Source organism: Myxine glutinosa, chromosome 7 (genome assembly GCF_964187855.1).
Source record: "Myxine glutinosa chromosome 7, kmMyxGlut1.1, whole genome shotgun sequence".
NCBI classification, from domain to species: Eukaryota; Metazoa; Chordata; class Myxini; order Myxiniformes; family Myxinidae; genus Myxine; species Myxine glutinosa.
Window position 1 is genome coordinate 171,276,696 of NC_136267.1, and position 23,096 is coordinate 171,299,791.

Here is a 23,096-nt window from a genome sequence, read left to right on the forward strand (position 1 = left end):
CATATACACATGTATGTATGTGTTTTATATATACTAGGGCGTGCCCGTACGTGGGTGCAAAAAAACATGCGTGCAAACAACAACAACAAAAAAAACTTTGAAACCACGTGGCAGTAACGACCACAGAACCCCCCCCCTCTATTTACATGAAATGGTTTGGTCCATTCGCAAAGCCAAAGCGAACGGCTTGCGAGTACGGTAGAACCCCCCCCCCTCTATTTACATGAAATGGTTTGGTCCATTCGCAAAGCCAAAGCGAACGGCTTGCGAGTACGGTGACCATACCTTGGGAACCACTTGTCCGATTAATTTCAAACCTTGAAAAGGCACATCCTCGGGTCCCCAGCAATATACCTGGCAAGTTTCAAGTATATCGGACCCGTGGTTGTCGAGAAACAGCGGTCACAGACACACAGACACACACACATACACACAGAGATTACTGGAATTATATATATATATATATATATATATATATATATATATATATATATATATATATATATATATACATATATATATATATATATATATATATATATATATATATATATAAATAAAATATATATCTAAATAAATAATATATATAAATAAATCATATATATATAAATAAATCATATATATATATAAATAAATAATATATATATATATATAAACATATATATATATATATATATACATATATATATATATATATATATATATATATATATATATATATATATATATATATATATATATAATTATATATATATATATCTAAATAAAAAAAAATATATATATATGTACGGTTCTGAGATTTGTATATATATGACATCATTAAAGGTTAAAGGATTTCCCCCCATAGTGCACAAGCAACACGTAGGCTCACTTAGAGTATTAGTTATGTCATAGTATGTGTAAGAGTAGGCCATTTTCCCTAGTAACATCTGCGTTGTGTAAAGAAATGAGCTTAGGTCCTTTCATTTTGGGGCCACCCTTCAATTCCACCGATGGGCAAAACTCGATCCCGCGCCCCATTTTGGCTGACCCCTCCGTGTGTTTCGCTGCCCTTTGTTTGCTCGAAACTAGCCAAGTGCCACGAGGTAGGCCCGAAAAGAGGGAGGAGTGCGGGGTCGGGGTGTGGCAGAGTCGAGGAGCGCGTCAGAAGGCAATGCCGATAAGGGCACCTGCCAACCAGGGCTCTGGGGGCATGGCGTGATAGGGCGTGGTACGAGGCGTCTGGCAAGTTCCAGAGAGTTCGCTGGGCAGGGCGATATAAGCCTTCACACAAAGCCTTTGAACAGGACTGATGCAACAGGACCGACCAGGAGAACTTCGTTGTACAGGAGGACTCCTTGGAAAAGAACATTTGCAAAAGAACTCGGAGCACTCGTATGAAGGGTTGGAAGGAATTGCGCTGCATTGAGAGAGAACTTATGCACGAGGACTTGGGAATTGAAGAGCGCATTGGGAGCGCCTATTGAGCTATTATGTACGCAGCCTCGTGAGTGAACGCGGCCATAGCCGCCAGTGTAACTGCCAGAGCCCAGCCCTACCGTTCGCCCCGTAATTATCCCGTGCGCGCCAACGACACTCGGAGAGCTCCTGCCATCTGTTTCATCTACTTCGCGGTGCGAGTTGGGGACCGGAGAGCGAGCTGCCCGGACGCCATCCCTGGACGTGCTGACCTGGTCAACTGCAAACCCCGTGTGAGAGTGTCTGAGTGTGAACGGGCCCGTTTGTCCAGGGAATAAGTTAAGACTGTACTTAAGGACTGCACTGTGTTTTCTTCTTCTGATTATTGTACAAAGTGTAAATAAATGTTGTTATTCCTTTTCTTCCAAATTCGACCGTTTCTGTGATTTCCATCATTGGGTAAGCATGGCACGATTACGAACTGCTTGAATCGGGGTTTAGTCATTGCTAACGGCTCGGGTCACGGGTTCGATAACGCTCAGCGTATCCACCAACACCCGTGATTTGGGCGAGGCTTGTCTCCTCGTTTCCGGGTAGCGTTACTACTTAGGTAATAGCGAATCTGGTCCTACAACCCTATTTAACGCTGCCCGGAAAGGACGTCATTGGCCTCGGGTCCCGTCTGCTAGTCAAAGACAAGGGGACTAATCCCCCCTTGGTAAGGAGAAAAGGCCGGCATTGAGATCCGCAACAATATATATATATATATATATATATATATATATATATATATATATATATATATATATATATATATATATATATATTGTTGTGGATATGAGAATGTATTTTTTATTTATTGTTGTGGTAAAATGTTGTTGTAAAAGGTTGTTGTAAAATATCACCCCTCCTCCCTCCGTTTGTGGTTGTATAAAGGTCAAAGGGCGTTCCCGTAGTTAGTCCATAAAACATACATGCAGGACACGATATATCTTTTTTGACAGTTATATCCTTATTATGTGTATTAGTGTAAGGCTGTGTCTTCCATTAATTGAAATACTCCATTGCACCAGTGAAAGAGATAGATTCCCTTCATTCCCACTCCCAACACTTCCATTCCCCCCTTTCCGTCAATTGCAATTCGCATTGCCAACTGCATGTTGGGCGGTTTTCCCTTCATCCGCCATTGACCACGAGGCAGGGTTGGGGGAAGCAAGGCGGGTCCCCACCTCGTCAGAGAGGGGAGGAGTGATCCAGCCCCACTCGACCAACCATGAACAAGGGGTTTGGCTTGAGAGGGCGGGGAGAGAACATTTGGGGGAGGTTCGCAAAGGTTGAGGGGCGGGGCCTATATAACCCACGGCGGGGGTGTTCCCAAAAGGAGATGCACAGTGAGTTGGTCTGAGTCGGTTGCCAGAGGAGGGTCAGTGGTTGCGTTGGTTGCGGTGGTAAGAAGTCGGTGGTGAGAAGTGGTGGCGTCGAGGGGTCAGTGGTTGCGTTGGTTGCGTTGAGTTGTCAATGGTGAGGAGACACCAGGGCCAAGAGAGAGAAGGTGCCAAGGGCCATTACCAGCAGTTGCGCCAGAGACGGCAGACGCGCCCTGAGCTGAGCCAGAGAGGCAGCGTTGACTCCACCAGGCAGCTTCAACCCGTTACCCCGCGGGGACCAAATAGCGGTGGCATCGGTGGCCGTCGAGGTCCAGCCGACGTCCCGTGCGGGATCAAGCCAGAACCATCTGCCCCAGCTGAACCTTCCCATTCCTCCTTCCAACATTCATTCCATTCCATCCTTCTTGTATACGTGAGTTTGTTTTGTTTGTTCTGTCCCTGGGTATTTAATTAAGTCTGTAGGTAAGCTAGTATTTTCCCTGTGTCACCTGCGTCTTATGTGTTGTAAATAAAACTTGATTGCTCCTTTTTGCTTGTGTGTGTAAATAATAAACCCCATTACTCGTCTGTACGTCTTCTCGTTTTATTCCTTTTCCTCTTGCATTGCGTCGTTTTTGTCTTTTCCCTCATTGAGCAGCTACGGTGCGATACGGCCAAAGTTCTGGGTGAATCGGGTGAGTCAGGGATCCTGTAACGGTCGCGGCAATACCAAACCGCTCGGTAACTAACATCTTAAACCGCGATCTGTAACAATTGGTGTCTGGGAGTGTGATTCGAGGCCCGAACCAAATTTTTAAAACGAATAGAGAAAAAAAAATTTGGTCAAAATTACGAGCTGCCGAAATTTGTTTTAAAAAAAAAAGAAAAACCCGAATTTTGAAATCGCGCCATGGCTGGTCAAGGCGACGGGATGCTGGTGGGAGAGATAGAGGGGTTAGGAGTAACCCAGGATCAAATGGAGGGGAGCAATGAGGAGGCAGTTGAGGGAGTATCAGACGCACAAAATGGCGCCCTCGCGCATGTGGGTGTAGCGGCACCAAATTTTGCCGCACCCGCGACCGTAGCAGCGCCAGTGGTGGATTGGAATCTCTTTATGATCCAAATGAAGGCCCTTATGGACAAGAATAGTGAGCAATTGGAAGCCAGATTGGGTGAGCGATTGGAGGGCCAAATGGGGGTAATGGGGAACCGGATGGATGCTCAGAGTGAGCAATTGGGAGTAATGAGGGACGAAGCGAGGGGTACCGGTGAGGGATTAAAACATGGGTTAACGGGGGTGGAAAATAGAATGGCTGCCCAGGAGAATCAGTTAGAGGGGGTGAAAAATGGGTTAATGGGGCTAGAAAATAGGATGGAAGACAAATTGCGGGAGATAGGGGAGCAATCCGCCCGAGAAATTAAACAAATGGGAGAGCAGATAGAGGAGGTAAAAATCGGGGTAGAAACCAAACTGGATGCTCAGAGGGATGAATTGGGACAGATGAGGGCGGCATCTACAAAAGAAAGGGAGGAGATGAAGGAGGAGATACGACGAGGTGTGGGTGAGGAGGTCTCGGGGCTACGCGAGGAGGTAAAGCGAGGTGAGAAGCGTATGGAGAAAGAGGTGAGAAATAATACGGCAAAGTTACAAGGGGGAATAGAAGATCTGACGGAGGAGGTGGAACAGCTGACGGAGGGACAAAAAGAACGAGTGGAGCAGGTTCAAAAGAACACTGCGGTACTAGGAGGGTTAAAGGCGACACAAAAAGAAATTAAAAACGAATTAATAGCGACGCAGAGGCAATGTCAGATGGTACGGGAGGAACTGACAATGAGGGTGGACGAGGTGACAGAGATAATGGAGACAAAGGACCGGCAGGTGAGGATGCACATAGAGACGGTCACGGTAGCCTTAGAGGACGAACTTGAGGAGACGCACCGAGAAATAAAAGAGGTTAAACAAAAATTAGAGGAAGTGGAAGAAGAGGTGAGTGAAATTAAGAAGGGACGAACAGAAACTAAAAGAGAAATCCAGGAGGAGGTGATGGAATACGTGCAAGGTCGGTGCTCAACTCATGATGTGATGCTCACTAACCAAATAAAGAGTTTGCAGGTGGCAAAGGAGGTGCGGAGACGAGGTACGGAGGTGAGTGGCAATGTATATGATGTGAGGAAAGCTTCAGTCGGCTTGGGGATTGGTTTGGATCCGGGTGTTCGTGAGAGGCCGTTGGTGAAGTGTGCGACAGGTCTGGTGTGCGAAAAAAGAGGTGTGCGAGAATGTCCGACCATGGGGTGTGTGAGGAAAAAGTGCACGCCGAGGAGTGAGTGTGCCGTCAAGAGTGAGTCAGTCGTAGCGCGTGTGCGAGGGGGTACATGGAAGCGCGGTGTGGTGAGTGTTACGGAGGAAGTAACGAGAGAGTGTACACCTGTGGTGAGTGTTACAGAGGATGTAACGGGAGAGTGTGCGCGAGAAAGGTGTGTAACGGACGGGTGCATGAGGAAAGAGTGTGCCGTCGAGAGTAAGGGTGAGTGCGTTGACAAGAGTGGTGGTGAGAGTAGTGAGAGTGACACGGAGCGTGAGTTGGTTGTGGCAGGTGAGCGAGGATGTACACCTGGAATGGAAGGATGCACACCTGGAATGGTAGAGCGTGAGTGGGAATGCATGCTGGAATTGGTAGTGAGGCACGTGGTTGGGTGTGCGGGTGAGAGCACACCTGTGATTGTCACAAAGGAGGTGACCGAGAAAGGGGCGCGAAGAGGTGTGTTGGTGAGGTGTGCGAGCGACGAATGTGTGCCAAGGTGTTCGGTGGTCAGGTGTGTGACCAAGTCGGTGAGCGGAATGAGTGTACCGAGGTGTGTAAGAAGAGGTACGACGAGGAGCATGGAAACGGCTGCATGTATGAGCAAGAAAGGGGTAGCGTATGCATGTAAGCGTCCAGGTGAAGCATCGACGGTAACCGGTTTAGAGGTTAGAACGACTTATAGCCGAATCGGGCCCTCGGTGCGCGTCGGGCAGCTTCGCGTGCCGCGAGGACCAGCGGGGATCCGAACCACGGCGGTTTCGAAAGAACCGCCGTACGCGATCCACGCTGTGCCTCGCTTGGAACGGCCGCATCCGGGCTCCACTAGGCGGAGCGGGCAGCCCGATAGGAAGGGTCGTCATGGCGACCACTTTCTATTGAGACGTGCCGGCAGGTCGAGATCGGGACATTGGATGGCTCCACGCCGAGGTGGTGCGTGGGATCTCGGCCCGGGTAAGCCCCCGCCCCTGCCCCGAATGCGGGACGCATCCAGCCGCCGGCACAAAAGAATCCGCGTTCATTGCTCGGCTGTACGAAGCCGGGCTGTAGACGTGAATTGGCGCACCGAGAGGATGTAATAAGTAGACGGGTGATAGTGATAGTGATCGTGATTTGATACGAAATTTATAATAGTGGGTAGAATTGGCAGTAAATGGAAAATTTTTGAATTGGTTGGAATTTGGACGAGCAAAATTGATAGAGAGACCCCCGATGTGGTGGGATGGCAAATCCACCATCCCTCACAAGTGGGGGCAAATGCGCAATAGTTTATGGGGTGGCTATGACAACCGAGCCAGGGAGGGCTTGGATAATTGTAGGGATCTAGCGAAGATGACATTAGGTAACGTTAAGATTAGTTAGTGACAGATACCTGTAGTGGGGACGCAGGTAGATTAGTGTGGATTATAATGACGTGGGAGCGCAATAGTTTAAAGGGACGACTGGGAAGCGCAAGTTTCAGAAGGGAGTAGTTAGCTGAGATGATGCCGTGTGTGTGAGGATTGAACAGGTGTGATTGAACAGGTGAGATTGCACAGGTGTGCAACTGAACAGGTGTGTGGAGCAGTGTATGAGGAGTAGTGGTGATGTGTGTTGTGTTGACCAACTGGTCCAGGAAGAGGAGGAGGGTGCAGGTGGCACCAGGTGATTGCACAGGTGTGCAACAAACAGGTGTATGTGGCTGTCTGGAATAAATGGAGTATTGGAATGGATGGTCGTGGAGTGAGTATGGTGGAAATTGTGGAGTGGAGTGGATGGTGCGAAGGTGTGAATGGGGGAAGAGTGGACCCCCATCACGGATACCCGGGGCGGGTAGTGTAAGTGTTAGGTAGAGGGTACAGGTAAATTGTGGTTGGATATTGGTATCTGTGGTGCGAGGTGAAAGAATGGTATTTGGATGGGTGCATTAGTGTTGTGGAAATGGCTGGGCGTGTAGCCTGTTAGTGTGTGTAGTTGGGTTGGGCGCTCCACCACTGTAAGGATGTCGGCCAGGTGAGGCCGCAGGTGGGCTCTGGGAGCCGGTAGTAGTTGTTGTGGATGGGGCCCGAGGATCCGGAGGACGGACCCGGGTAGCCCAGTGCCAGAGGGCACCGAGTGGGGTGACAGAGCCAGGAGGGGCCTGCCCCAGTTAGATAGGTTAGGGTGAGGAGCTAGGTAAGCTCGGGTGGCAACTGCAGTGGTGGAGGTGTGCAGGTGGGTAGACCTGCAGGGAGAGCTACACGTCGCAGCCCAGAAATTGTGCGAGGGCACCGGGAGATGAATCGGGGGAGTGAGACCCCAAATTGAGAAGCACCACAGTTTGGTCAATGGGAATTGGTTTTTAGAACCCATAGTGTAAGTTGGCCAATGGATTGGCAGGGAAAGACCCCGGGTAGTATAAAGTGTGTTAATGTCATTTAGAAAGTAGTTAGGATGAAGTCTCCTCGCACCATCTGCATCCACTCACCTGAGGTGACAGGTACTCCACACCATGCCATGTTTTGATTATTTTTTATGATGCAAATGTTTGGATTGTGAGACGCATCATGACGTGGGTGTGACATTGTGCTTTGATGTTCCATCTCTGCCTCCTTATGAGGATTGATGACGAATTGGCTAATGGCAAATTTTGGTTAGAGGGATTGTGGTGACGAATTTGGTATAGAGGAAATATGGGGAAGACGTGACAGTAGTGACGAATTTGTAAATGTGTAGATTTTTGTACATATGGGGTAAGGGCAAGGGTAGGGTAGGTGACAGGGGGGTGACGTACGGTAGGGACGAGCTTTCTCACTTCGCCCTCCGTACGCATTTCGCCTTGCATTGCCTTATTGATGTGTACCCTTGTGACCTTACCCCTCGCTCAATTGTCTTTCCCCTTTTGTCTCCCACATGACCTGTGCGCCACTGGGTGCCGAGGGGAGCGTGCGTGGGTCGGCCATTGTGCGCCCGAAATTCCCAGAACCAGCTGTCTGCATCGATGCACCACATTATGGACCACATGTCTGTGGCCGAGCACCACCTATGGACCCCATGGGTTGGGGCATGGCCCCTCTGCTGGAACCGGCCATGAGGGCCTGAAATCTTGCTGGCGGACCTTGGCCACAGGGCACCGATGCCCCACAGGTGAACCACACTAGTCGGCCCTGTGGGCCATAAATAAAATAAATAAAAAGGACACATTGGGTGCAAGTTTTAATACAAATAGGCCGCCAGTAAGCAAAGCAAAAGAATGACAACATCTGGAAGAACAAATAATAATAACCAGCAGAGGGAGCCGAAGAGCAAGAGACCACCTGCAGGGTTAGGGGTTGTTGAATTTATTTTATTGTTGAACATTGATGAACAATGGTGACTGCACCGATTGGTGCTTGGGTTTGTATTGGTGCGTTTTTGGGTGCGTTCATGGTGCGTCGATGCAGAGCAGACTGTCTCCCCCCCCCCCAGAAAGAACAATCACAGGTCCTGGGTTAGTTTTGTAAATAAAAATAGCGTCATTGTAAATAATGCTTCCCACCGTCAGTGTATAGTTTGAAGACCATTCCGCAATTCGGTTAACTGTGGACGTAAGTCTGTTAGGCAGGGTGCAATGGAGCAGCGGGACACATTTATTTATGTTTTAAAACTGTCGCACTCAGGGTCAGGTTAAAAGTAGAGGGAACTACACCTACGTGTCACACTAAAAATAAAAGTTGTAGGCCCGGGACGTGCCTAAGAGGAGGAGGGTGCAGTGTTGTGGATATGAGAATGTATTTTTTATTTATTGTTGTGGTAAAATGTTGTTGTAAAAGGTTGTTGTAAAATATCACCCCTCCTCCCTCCGTTTGTGGTTGTATAAAGGTCAAAGGGCGTTCCCGTAGTTAGTCCATAAAACATACATGCAGGACACGATATATCTTTTTTGACAGTTATATCCTTATTATGTGTATTAGTGTAAGGCTGTGTCTTCCATTAATTGAAATACTCCATTGCACCAGTGAAAGAGATAGATTCCCTTCATTCCCACTCCCAACACTTCCATTCCCCCCTTTCCGTCAATTGCAATTCGCATTGCCAACTGCATGTTGGGCGGTTTTCCCTTCATCCGCCATTGACCACGAGGCAGGGTTGGGGGAAGCAAGGCGGGTCCCCACCTCGTCAGAGAGGGGAGGAGTGATCCAGCCCCACTCGACCAACCATGAACAAGGGGTTTGGCTTGAGAGGGCGAGGAGAGAACATTTGGGGGAGGTTCGCAAAGGTTGAGGGGCGGGGCCTATATAACCCACGGCGGGGGTGTTCCCAAAAGGAGATGCACAGTGAGTTGGTCTGAGTCGGTTGCCAGAGGAGGGTCAGTGGTTGCGTTGGTTGCGGTGGTAAGAAGTCGGTGGTGAGAAGTGGTGGCGTCGAGGGGTCAGTGGTTGCGTTGGTTGCGTTGAGTTGTCAATGGTGAGGAGACACCAGGGCCAAGAGAGAGAAGGTGCCAAGGGCCATTACCAGCAGTTGCGCCAGAGACGGCAGACGCGCCCTGAGCTGAGCCAGAGAGGCAGCGTTGACTCCACCAGGCAGCTTCAACCCGTTACCCCGCGGGGACCAAATAGCGGTGGCATCGGTGGCCGTCGAGGTCCAGCCGACGTCCCGTGCGGGATCAAGCCAGAACCATCTGCCCCAGCTGAACCTTCCCATTCCTCCTTCCAACATTCATTCCATTCCATCCTTCTTGTATACGTGAGTTTGTTTTGTTTGTTCTGTCCCTGGGTATTTAATTAAGTCTGTAGGTAAGCTAGTATTTTCCCTGTGTCACCTGCGTCTTATGTGTTGTAAATAAAACTTGATTGCTCCTTTTTGCTTGTGTGTGTAAATAATAAACCCCATTACTCGTCTGTACGTCTTCTCGTTTTATTCCTTTTCCTCTTGCATTGCGTCGTTTTTGTCTTTTCCCTCATTGAGCAGCTACGGTGCGATACGGCCAAAGTTCTGGGTGAATCGGGTGAGTCAGGGATCCTGTAACGGTCGCGGCAATACCAAACAGCTCGGTAACTAACATCTTAAACCGCGATCTGTAACAATATATATATATATATATATATATATATATATATATATATATATATATATATATATATATATATATATATATATATATATATATATATAGATAGATATATATATACATATGTATATCAGTAGAACAGATTGCCAGTTAGAATGTGAAGGATGTAGAAACTGAGCGGGGTGTGGGTATATGGGTTGGAGAGGGTAGCGGAGTTAAGATAGCAATGAGCCACCACCATGAAAGGCCATAGGAAAGAGTAAGATGAGATTGACATAGAAAGAGGAATTCTACCTCATACAGATGGGGAGATAGGGGACAAATGGAGGTGAATAAAGAGTTTATACTGAGGATATTTTAACAAGAATTAGTTAAGTTGATGAACGAGTTTGGATGAACAAGCCACGCTAGACTATTCATTTTAAAGAAAAGAGGAAAACCTGGCATATCATGGAATACTAGTCTCTGTAAAGGCCTGTACCAGTCTGTGTCAGTGGACAATATAAACAATGGGTTTTGTCAGGTGGTAGCTAATAAGTATATCTATCATCATCATATGAAATGAGGAATGTCTGACATGTTGAGTGTTCACCTTTCCTTCAAATACAAGAAGGTTAACATCAAGTCAGAGTTGATAAACTACAAAGTAAACCAGGCAGGTACGAAGTGGCGTTCGGAAATCATACAGAAACATTAAAAAATACAATTTACTCTAGAAAAGAGGATTAATTGGCATGAAGGGATTTGCATTACTCTGTAATTGAAGACCCTGGGGTAACATTTGATGTTATTGTCCAGCACATAACAACAGAGGAATGTGATGATCAGGCCAAGCCAAAAGTATGAAAGAATAAGTAAATTGTTTCACCAGGGACAGAAACTTATATGTAGAGGTGAGTGTGGTACTGCGTTTTTTACCATAAGTGTGTGGATATTGTTTCTTTGTCTTTATAGGAAAACAAAACATATCAGCAAAATACCTTTTGCATATGTTGCGCATACAATGGGCTACACATGTGTACCTTAGGTGCTGGGTATCCAAAGACTTGGCAAGACAATATCACTGGCCTCCCCTCTTCAACCTCCTGGCTGCTCATCCTGCTTTCGAAGCGTGGTTCACAAGCTCCCTCATCTTCAGCAGGGTCAACCGGTTGTTGCTCGCTGTCTTCACCGATTATCTTGTTCAGATTTTGCTGGACAATCCGCATCTCGATCTCCCGAATAAGCCGTGCTTCAAATGCTAATTCAGACCAGCCCTAAGGAGCAGAAAAGAAATGTATCCACAGTTCCAAATGATTTCCAAATCCAAATGAGGTGTGCAAAAAAACACTCCTGAGATTCTGAAGCCATGTGGCAAAAAGTGTTGTGGTCTTAGGAAACCAAGATGAAACTTTTTGGCCTAAATGCAAATAGTTATGTTTGGTGCAAACCCAACACAGCACATCACCCAAAGAACACCATCCCAACTCATGAGGTCTAATATAATGAGCAAAACAGCTTTATAGAGTTTGTAATTCACCTGTTAGGCGTGTAAGCTAGAACGACAACTGGCAGCACACAAACTTCCTTCAGGCTGAACACATTACGTTGTGTGTATCCCACTGATAGGACGGATCTGGATCCGGACCTGTGCCAACATCGAATCGGCTTGTTGTTGTCACCTAACAAACTCGTCCACCAAGTTGTCATAAGTTTTCCACAACTATTTGAAATATCATGCTTTATATCATTTTTGACCCAATCTCTCAATGGTGAAGATTCCCTTATAAGTGAAAAAAAAATCTCATATCCGGATACAGATCTTCACCAAAATCAAATCAATTTATCATTGTCACAAACCCAACATGTCCACCAAGTTTCATCCGATTCGGTCCACAACTTTTTGAGATATCGTACGAGATATGCATCCTTTCTGGCCCGATCTCCGAAAGATGAAGAATCCCTTAAAATTATAGTATCTGGATCCGGATTCGGATCAGCACCCAAATTCAAATAAATTTATCATTGTCCACCAAGTTTCATTGTCCACCACCAAGTATCACATGTCCACCAAGTTTCATCCGATTCGGTCCACAACTTTTTGAGATATCGTTTGAGATATGCATCCTTTCTGGCCCGATCTCCGAAAGATTAAGAATCCCTTAAAATTATAGTATCTGGATCCGGATTCGGATCAGCACCCAAATTCAAATCAATTTATCATTGTCACAAACCCAACATGTCCACCAAGTTTCATCCGATTCGGTCCTCAACTTTTTGAGATATCGTGCTGTGTATCCTTTCTGGCCCTATCTCCGAAAGATGAAGAATCATTTAAAATTATAGTATCTGGATCCGGATTCGGATCTTCACCCAAATCTAATAATTTCTACCTTGTCACACACCTAACATCTCCACCAAATTTTGTCCAAATCCGTCCACAACCTTTTGAGATATCCTACTCACAGACAGACAGACAGACAGATGTGCAAATAAACCTTTTGGCATAATGTACCACAATGAATGAGCTGAAAGAATTACCTTCCACTGCGAATGAATCACCAATTTTACTCTCTGCCATCCCACCTCTCAAACTACGAATGCGTATGGTTCACAAGTCCAAGAAATTCGAGGATTGCAAAAATTAAACCATGCATTGTGAACTATATGCACCATACTTAAACCTTCAACACAATGTAGGACACAGAAAGGGAAATCTTCCCTCAAGCCTCCTTCGTCTTGTCACTGACTTTGCTGAAGTCACTACTTTGTTCTCTTTATGGGAAATCCTGCTCCCTGTGGGTAGCCTGGTGTTGGCTTAGCGGTTAGGGTGCCGGCTTGGGGTCCTCGGATCCAGGGTTTGAATCCCGGTCGATCGCTGAATTAACACCAGGGGGGTTGACTCAGCCTGTGATCCTCCTGAGGTCGGCAAATTGAGTACCAGTTCACTGGTAATTCCCTGTATGTCGCAAAAGGCGACTAACAGGGTTGGTGGCATGAAGGGCACCCGGCCGTAAAACATTGCTTCAAAAAGGGGAACCACGGTGCCGGAAAAAGACCAACCCCTGCTCCGTGGGGGAAAATGGCCTCTAAAGGTGGTTCTGCTCCCCGTGGGTGAGAAACATCATGAGTGCATAAAGGAGCACTTTCGACAGAGTGTACCTGATCAGGGTACACTTTGGCCTTTCAGAGTCTGAGCGAGTGCAAGAAGGTACCTGCAGAGCCAGACTTTTATCCCTGGTGCAGTGGAAGCAATTTGGTGGTAAAAACCACCTGTGCGGTGTACCCTGATCCCCAGGTCAACAAACTGTGGAAAAGCTGCATGTGGTCGCCAGTCTAGATGATTCAAACATGTTAGGGTTAGGGTTCAGCTCAGGTCTTTGTACTAGAGACAAAGACCCGGGTTCAAGAGGAACCATCGCAAAGTGGAGAAGTTCACGAAGACAGAACTTCTCCTTGTCTCTCAAGAATAATCATCAAGCAAATATCACATTTATACAATGAACTGTTGGATGAACTTCAATCCTCTTCAATTACCAGTGAATCTGGCATCATCATTGTTATCAAATCCATGACAATGTGGACAGAACATGTATTTCTGAACTGGCTTCTGAAGCTAACCATGACAGACTTGGCGTTCTCCGCCAGACTGCGGAGAATGAAGAGTCTGTCATGACCCCTGCCTCAGTGCTTCATCAGCACCACAGAACTCCAAAACTAACGAGAATACCATTCAAAAAAATGCAATCATATGAGGTTCAGATAAGCACATGTTGAGGGATTGAAGGATCTTCAAACACCGTTCTAACCCTAACCCTAACCCTAACCCTAACCCTAACCCTAACCGTTCAGCCAAATGCTGTTCATCTTTACAAATTCTACTTTACTATACTGAGGGTCATTGAAAGTGATATTGGACTGAATTAGATTATTATTTTTGAGTGTCTTAATGGGCCTCGACCATAAATTCACTCAGATTCCAATTTCATATAAATCAGGGACATCAATTGTAGTATGAGGGTTGGATGGTGAGGGTGAAGGATGTGCATAAAACTAAGCCTGATATTTGGGCTCAGCAACCTACTGAGCTGATCTGTACGAGGCCACATCTGTCCCGGCCACATCTGTCTTGAATGGGCCACATCTGTCCCGTGAGCTTATTTTGCGGAGCTGTTTCATACAGACCCGAGGCATGGATCCCTTTGGTTTGCGGTTTGATTTGCACGGCCTAAGAGACAATATTTGTTTGGCTCTTGTCATATGTTTTACCAGTCTTAATTAACCTAGATAAAAAATAAAATAAAACAAGTACACATACATTCAAAGTACACCGCCCCATGCCAAATAATTAAATATGCTGCAGCGCGGCATTGCCGGGGCGCCTCCGGCGCCCGGCAATATCGCAGTGCAGCTAATTGAGGCTGCATTGGGAGGGAGAGGTGTACACTAATTGATTGATTAATTGTATAATTAAAATCAATAAAAGATTATCACAAAATATTTTCATAATCAATTGGCTAATCGCATAACTAAACCACTAGTGCGTCATCCGAAGATGTATCTTTTAGAAATTTAATTAAATAAGTCATTTATAAAAAATTAAATAATTAATTGATTACTCAATAAATAATTAATCGATTAAACATTAAATAATTAATAGATGAAATGATTAATCAATAAATCAAAAATATCCTTGATAGCCACATCACTTGGTCACTCATGTCCAAATATTAGCTTCCCAGCTCAAAAGGTGCCTGAGATATTGGCCAAATGAAAAAGAAAATAAATAAATGATTAATAATGAAAATAAATAAATAATAATCATAAAAAAATTAAATTGTTAATCAATTTGGTCAGAGAACACATAAACTACCACTATTTCATCAGAATCTGTAGCTTAAAAAAAAAATTTTTTTTGGTCATTAATCGAATAATTAAATAATTAATCGATTAATTGATTAATTAATAAATCAAAAATATCCTTTGCAGCCAAATCACCTGGTCATTGGCATGTCCAAATATCAGCTTCCTAACTCAAAAGGTGCCTGAGTTAATGGTCAGAAGAGAAGGGAAATTTGATTAATTAAATAAGTACTTCATTAATCGCTAATAATTAAATAACTCCTCAATTAATTGATTAATCAAAAAACAAAAAATACCGTTTTTGACAAAGCACTTGCTCACTATTGTGCCGAAATTTCAGCTTCCTAGCTCAAAGGATGGCTGAGATATCGCCCGGACAACCAAGAAAGCAAGAAAGCAAGAAAGCAAGAAACCAGAGTGAAAACTGAGTACTCCCTTTCAGCGTGCGTCACTGCCGAGCCCCCTTTGGTGCCCAGCAATGACGATTTGCAATGCCTGGAGATGGCATAGGAAAGGTGCGGTGTACAACAAGAAAGAAAACAAGAAACCAGAGTGAAAACTGAGTACTCCCTTTCAGCGTGCGTCACTGCCGAGCCCCCTTTGGTGCCCGGCAATGACGATTTGCAATGCCTGGAGATGGCATAGGAAAAGAGCGGTGTACACAAGTGGGGAAGAGAGGAGTGAGGAGGAAATGGAGAGGAGTGGGGAAGAGAGGAGTTGGGAAGGAGTGGGGAAGAGAGGAGTTGGAAAGGAGTGGGGAAGAGAGGATTGGGGAAGAGAGGAGTGGGGAAGAGAGCAGTGAGGAGGAGTTGGAGAGGAGTGGGGAAGAGAGAAGTGAGGAGGATTTGGAGAGGAGTGGGGAAGAGAGGAGTGAGGAGGAGTTGGAAAGAAGTGGGGAAGAGAGGAGTGAGGAGGAGTTGGAGAGGAGTGGGGAAGAGAGGAGTGAGGAGAAGTTGGAAAGGAGTGGGGAAGAGAGCAGTGGGGAAGAGAGCAGTGAGGAGGAGTTGGAGAGGAGTGGGGAAGAGAGGAGTGAGGAGGAGTTGGAAAGAATTGGGGAAGAGAGGAGTGAGGGGGAGTTGGAGAGGAGTGGGGAAGAGAGGAGTGAGGCGGTGTTGGAAAGAAGTGGGGAAGAGAGGAGTGAAGAGGAGTTGGAAAGGAGTCCTCCTCACTCCTCAAGTGTCCTGCCAATGACCACTGGTGTGGGGTTGACTTGGTCACTGTCGATGCTCGGACGTTTTAGACATTCATTCGTCATTCCCTCTGCCATCAAAGGCGGATGGAGGGTATGTTTTCACCCTGTGCGTTTGTCAGTTTGTATGTCAATCGCCTACAGGTCACAATATTTTAAACCGGTCTTCATGAATCTTAACGAAATTGCGGAGTTGATCATAAGGAAGAAGCCATATGATGTTGTCAAAGGTCATCTTGAGGTCAAATTTCTAAAATTGTCATTTTCATCCGAATGACTTGAAAGTTGAACATCATTTGCATATTGAGTCACTAAACTAGGAAACCAACTTTTTTTTGTATAAACTATTTTTGAGGTCAAAAGGTCAAAGGTCAACTCAAGGTCAAACTTCTAAAATCATCAATTTTCATCTAAAAAATCATCAATTTTAATCCGTTTGACCCGAGCATTGATTAAGATCGTCAATTTTTATCTTAATGGAATGGATAATTTGATGTATCCATGGCAACTCTTTTTTGGGGGGAGAGGGGTGGATTTTGCATGTATCATGCTCTGCTTGACGTCGTCTTGTTACTTGCAAAATCGAAGATTTTTCAAGTATATTGGTCGGTTCCGTTTGTGGTTCTGTCCGTTTGTCTGTCTGTTTGTCACCGGCCTACAGGTCACAATTCTAAACCGATCGTCACGAAACTTCACCAAGTTGTATAAGTCGTCCCAATTGAGAAGCCGATTGATTTTGAGGTCAAAGGTCAAAGGTCATCTGGAGGTCAAATTTCTAGAATCGCCATTTTAAATCCGATTGACTTGAAAATTGAACAGCATTTGTATATCAAGTCAATAAATTGGGAAATGAACTATTTTTGAGGTCAAAAGGTCAAAGGTGAACTCAAGGGCAAATTTTAAAAATCATCAATTTTCATCAAAAAAGCTGTCAATTCTCAACCGATTGACTTCAAAATTGAACAGCATTTGCATATCGAGTCAATAAATTGGGAAACATACTATTTTTGAGGTCAAAAGGTCAAAGGTGAACTCAAGGTCAAATTTTAAAAATCAGCAATTTCCATCAAAAAAGCTGTCAATTCTCAACCGATTGACATGAAAATTGAACAGCATTTGTATATCAAGTCACTAAATTGGGAAACATACTATTTTTGAGGTCAAAAGGTCAAAGGTGAACTCAAGGTCAAATTTTAAAAATCATCAATTTTCATCTAAAAAGCTGTCAATTCTCAACCGATTGACTTTAAAATTGAACAGCATTTGCATATCGAGTCACTAAATTGGGAAACATACTATTTTTAGGTCAAAAGGTCAAAGGTAAACTCAAGGTCAACCTTCCAAAATCATCATTTTCATCTGAAAAATCGTCAATTTTCTTCCTATTGACCCGAGCTTTGATCAAGATTGTCAATTTTAATCTTGATGAAATGGACAATTTGCTGTATCAATGGAATTTTTTTTCTTGGGGAGGGGGGGGGGGCGTATTTTGCAAGTATTGTGCTCTGCATGACGTCTTCTAGATTGTTTGTCTGTCTGTTTGTGAACAAGATATCTCAATAGGTTGTTGACTGATTCAGACATTTGGTGCATACGTTCGGTATGTGACAAGAACAAAATTATTAGATTGTGGTGAAGATCCGGATCCGAATCCGAGAATGTTTTAAGTGATTTTTAACCATTGGGAATAGGGCCAAAAATGATATATAGCACGATATCTCAAAAAGTTATGGATGGATTCGGACGAAACTTGGTGAATGAGCTAGGTAGGCGACAAGGACAAGCCGATTCGATTCTGGTTCAGGTCCGAATCCAGATCCGACCGTTATCAGTGAGATACAAAACGTAAACTGTTCAGCCTGGTGGAGATTCCTCTGCATCATGTTTGCACACTCACAAAAGAAGAAAAATGCAGACAAAGTGTTCTGCATGTTTAGGTATAGTTGGTATCAGCAGCATTTTTGTTTTCAGGTTAATTTGTAGATAAAGAACTTACACCCGATTTGCAACATGTTTGTGCCCGTTAACAGTTTCAACTTTAGAAGGAATTACAAGTCAAGACATCTGAATTCTGAAGCAAACTCTGGTGAGGTAGATTTATCAGGCAATTATTTAATAAGAAGGCAAATCGGTAGTTTTTTTATTCTTCGCCACTCCCCCCCCCCCCCCCCCCCCCCCACCCCTTCCACTCCCCCTCCCTTCCACCTCCCCTCCCCCTCCAAACCTCCTTCCCCACCCTACCTTTCCTTCACCTTGTACATCATACGATTGACTTGCCTCACAAGGCCCTTCCCCATTCCCAACATTTATTCCTGTCTCCCCCAATGTATGTAGCCTGTGAATTCCAGCATCAGCCAACATGACCCATGCCCCAAAAAAGGATGGAAACTCCTGCCCGAGAGTGTAGGCCTACCTTTAATTAAGCACCAGTCGCAGATTGCATTCCTCGGATTCTGAGCTTAGAAACCCCCGATTCTTATTGCATGTTGCCACATGTTGCTTAGAAATCCCCACACATGTCGCCCCTCCACGCCCTCGCACCCTATTTCCTTCTTTCCAAATAAGGCTGTCACAGTAACAGATGAAGGTGTAGTTTACCATCCTGAAGCCATGATTTACAAACAGAATCAATAGTAAATGGAAACACCAAGCCTTACATGCTGAGGAATTGCAATAGCAAACACACATTGCTGGTAAACATTCCTTTCTCAGGGTGAGATTATGTTGCCCTAGCAACCAATGGTATACTCACTGTACTAACAAAAAAATACATCTGGGATAAATAATAAATAGTGTTCATTCCTTGACAAAGCATTTTAATCCAAAACCAAGTCATTCTCTGACCACAATAACATGTCAGGACAGCAAATAAGGTCACATGACATGGAATATTCAGGAAACAAAGCTCGGCTTTCTTCCTACTCATGTTCCAACGAATGTGGACAATGCTCTACTGCTCTAGTCAGACCACCACAGTGTGTCGGGTGTTAATGTGCCCCACTACTGAAAACGACTTCCTGCAGTTGGCCGACTACCGAAAAAGTCGATAGAACAAACAATTTTTACCAAGATGCAAGTAGTGGGGTTACAAGCACAAGATATTGATAAAGAAAGAGGTACAAAAGGAATGCAGACATATGCATAGATGTATGTATATATGTATATGTATACTAGTGGGGTATGCTTATGCATTGCAATCGATAACGAACCGTGCTTATGATTATGGGCAAGCATCACCGACCCCTCCTGCTAGCTATCGATTGAGGGGTTTTTTTCTCTTACAGATGCGTTACATGTATGTACTAGTGGAGGCACCCATGGAAATCCCACGGGCATGGACATGTGACATTTGGACATCTTGAGTTCGAGGTTGCACATTTAGTTTTACAAAATGATTACTGGCAATTCATCAGATCCACAAATGATGTTATCTACACAATTTATTTACTTTACATAATATGTTACCCCTCACTCATCATCTCTCCCCCGCATATTCATCTCTCCCTCCTCTCCGCGAGGTCACTCCACTCGTCTCTCCCCCTCATTCCTCTCCAACTCCTCTCACCCCTCTCTTCCTTTTACTCCTCGCCCCCTCACTCTCTCACTCCTTTCCAACTCCTCCTCACTCCTCTCGTCCATTTACGCCTCTCCCCTCACTCTTTTCCAATTCCGCCTCACTCCTTTCCAACTCCTCCTTACTCCTCTCGTGCTTTTACTCCTTCCCCTCACTTCCTCACTCCTCTCCAACCCCTCCTCTCCTCCTCTCCTCCCTCCCCACCCTTCTCTCCACCCCTCACTCCGGAAGGTGTTCCAATTGAGCCGGTACGGCAAATATTAGAGGTAATTTAACTTTTCTCTTGGAGCAACACAGTGTAAATCCACCCCTTTGTCCTGTTCATTCATTTGTGAAATGTTTCGCAGAACAGTACACGTATGGTGACGTCATCGGACTCGCACCGTAATGATGATCTTCAACAATATTATCCGATACTTCATCCGGATTCATTACAGCTGCTCTTGTATATGTTTGCTGAGCACACATTACCTTCCAATGTCTTTATCGCTCAGCATCCCATGCAAGTTTGTGTTAACGTTCATTGGCGGTCTCGTACTGTTTTTTTTTTTTTTGTTTGTTTTTTTTGTATACTGAATCGAGGCTCGTGAAAGAGCTGACATTTATTTCACAAACAAATCAACCAGACAAACAAAATATATAAAAAGAGGGAGCGGAAGACAAGAGAAGGGGAAGCACACAAACACTTGAGGGCACACAACATTTAAGAGCAGGGAGATGTGTGGGAGGGAGAGGGCTTGGGGGGAGGGGGGTGGCACAAGGACACCAAGGACTTCCAGGACAGAAGTTGGTATTTCAAAAAGTGGAATTGGGGTGAAATTAGCGGGGATAGAAAAGATCAAGGTTTTGGATGGGGGAAGATAAGAGATGGTGGTGAACAGCTGTTTTAAAGACCTGGAGGGTGGAGTGGGATTGAAGAGAGTGAGGAAGTTTGTTCCAGAGGCGGGAGAAAAGAGGAATGAAGGAGTGAAGGTGAGCAGAGAGTCGTCATTTTGGCAGTTTGACCATAAGAGGGTTGCAGGCAGATCTTGTGCGACCTGTAGGAATATTTGCTGGACAGAGCCCAGAGAGAGCTGGGGGGACAAGGCCAGAGAGGAGTCGGTAGAAGACGGAAAGACCACCAACCTGCCTGCGGTGAGTGAGTGAGAGGCCCTTGGAGTTAGCTTCATCGCGGGAGATTCCAATGATTCTGAATGCTTTGGTTTCAACAGCGTGAAGACGAGATAGGTGTGAGGCAGGTGCACCAGCCCAGAGGGGAGAGCAGTATTCCATTGAGCTGCGGATGAAAGCCTTGTATGTGGTGAGGAGCTCAGGTGTGCCAAGGAAGGACTTCGCACGACGGAGGATGCCCAGTCGGCGACTGGCTTTGGTGGCCAGATTTGAAATGTGGTTTTCCCAGGAAAGATCATGGCAGATAGTGAGACCCAAAAGCTTGAGTGACAGAACTTCTTGGAGAGGATTATTCAGAAAGTGGATGGGAGGGTTGTCCAGTCGGTCTTTTCGGAGAGACATCGTAAGATTGTGAGATTTGTCAGGATTGAAAGACATGTTCCACTTGTATGCCCAGTCTGTGATTTTGTCCAGGTCTGCAGAGAGTGAGGAGGCTGCAGCCTGCTGATCTGAGGGATGAAGACAGAGAGTAGAGTCATCAGCAAAGAGATAGAGAGGATTTTCAAGAGAGTCAGAGAGATCATTGATGAAGACCAGAAAAAGCACAGGGCCCAGAACACTGCCTTGGGGAACTCCAGCCTGAACAGGAAGAGATGAGAGAAACCCATTCAGGGCCACACGTTGACTACGACTAGAGAGGAAGTCCGCCAGCCATGCGTGGAGGTTTCCATGGATACCAAAAGAGGAGAGTTTGGTGAGCAGAGCGGGGTGCCAGACTGTATCGAAGGCACGTGATATGTCAAGGGAGACAGCTCTAATTTCCTGTTTGGCATTGAGGACCTCCATCCATTGTTGAGAAAGCAGAAGCAGCATGTCCAGAGTAGAGTGACCAGGTCTGAAACCAAATTGATGATCAGAGATCAAGCCATTGGAGAAGAGGAAAGATTTCATATCTGAAGCAATGATGGATTCCTTGACTTTGCTGATAATTGGGAGCAAGCTGATTGGTCTGTAGTTGCTGGGATCTGTTTTTGCACCTTTTTTGTGCAAAGCGGTGATGTTGGCAGATTTCCAAACAGATGGCAGATAACCTTGAGCAAAAGAGAGGGTGAAGAGAACAAAGAGAGGGAGTGAAAGAGCGGAAGAACAGGATTTTAGGACCCGTGGGCTGATGCCGTCAGGTCCAGTTGCAGAATCAGAGTCGAGGGTTGACAGAAACTTTTCCACCATGTCAGGAGGAAAGGACACGGAGTCCAGGAGCAGCTGGGTACGACTGGGTATGGTGGGTACAGAGAGGGATGGGTTTGGGACACAAGATTTAGAGGCAAACACAGAGTTGAGGCATTTAGCTTTTTCACGTGCGGAATCAGCCGTGTGGCCGTTTGAGGTGAGGGAGGGGATGGAGGGGGAACAAACACCAGAAACAGATTTGACCAGATGCCACCAGGATTTGGAAGAGGGAGACAGATAAGAGAGTTCTGTCCTGAGAACGGAGAGATATTGTTTCCTGGCTCTCCTGAGGGTGGACACACATTTGTTTCGGGCTTTGTGAAAGGAAATGAGATTTCCTTCTGTTGGATTTGCTTTCCAGGAGACGAAAGCAAGTTGTTTTTGGGCAATAGCCTCACCACAGGATTCCGTGCACCATGGACGGGAGGAAGGGTATGACAACTGAAGACGAGATGGGATAAATAAATCTGTGCATGAGAGAGAGCAATTTACTTTGGAAGAATTCCCAGGATGAGTTGATGTCAGAGGCGGTAGAGATGGGAGACCAGTCCAGATGATTGATGGCTGCTTGAAGACCGTGCCAGTTGGCCTGAGTGAAATGCCAGACTCGTCGACGCTGAGGAGGCTCTCTGAGAATGGTCAGAGAGATGTCCACTTTAACAAGCAGTTAAACTGAGGAGTTTAACAAGCAGTTTAACAAGAGATGTCCACTTTAACAAGATGTCCACTTTAACTTTAACTGTTCCCTCATTCTTTTAATTTTATTCATTTTGGAGATAGCAGTTACCAACGCGATGCGTAATTGTTACCACACGTAAACGATGCTCCTCCCTTCTCCCCACATACAGAGTATTTAAGAATTGGAATTTTTATTGGGATGACTATCTGAAGAATACAGCTCAAATGGAAAAGTCCCTGGGGAAACTCTTATGGGTGGTGTATAAGGGCATTACGTTACACCCTTCTGTCCGGCAAAAACCAAAATTACTCTTTTCCTTACAGCATACATGATACAAAATGACATCTTTAGAATTAAAGATTACAAATAAACTTATTTAAAGTGTACGTGCACATCCCT

General features: G+C 45.3%; 1 protein-coding gene across 1 annotated transcript in view; it reads right to left on the bottom strand.

Annotated features, from left to right (window-relative positions):
* LOC137431837 (titin) overlaps positions 1–23,096 on the bottom strand; it is a 172,015-nt gene that overhangs the window by 85,760 nt on the left and 63,159 nt on the right. The window contains exon 10 of the mRNA XM_068123580.2: positions 11,096–11,329. Coding sequence (XP_067979681.2) covers positions 11,096–11,329 — 234 coding nt within the window. The remainder of the gene's footprint in view (positions 1–11,095; positions 11,330–23,096) is intronic.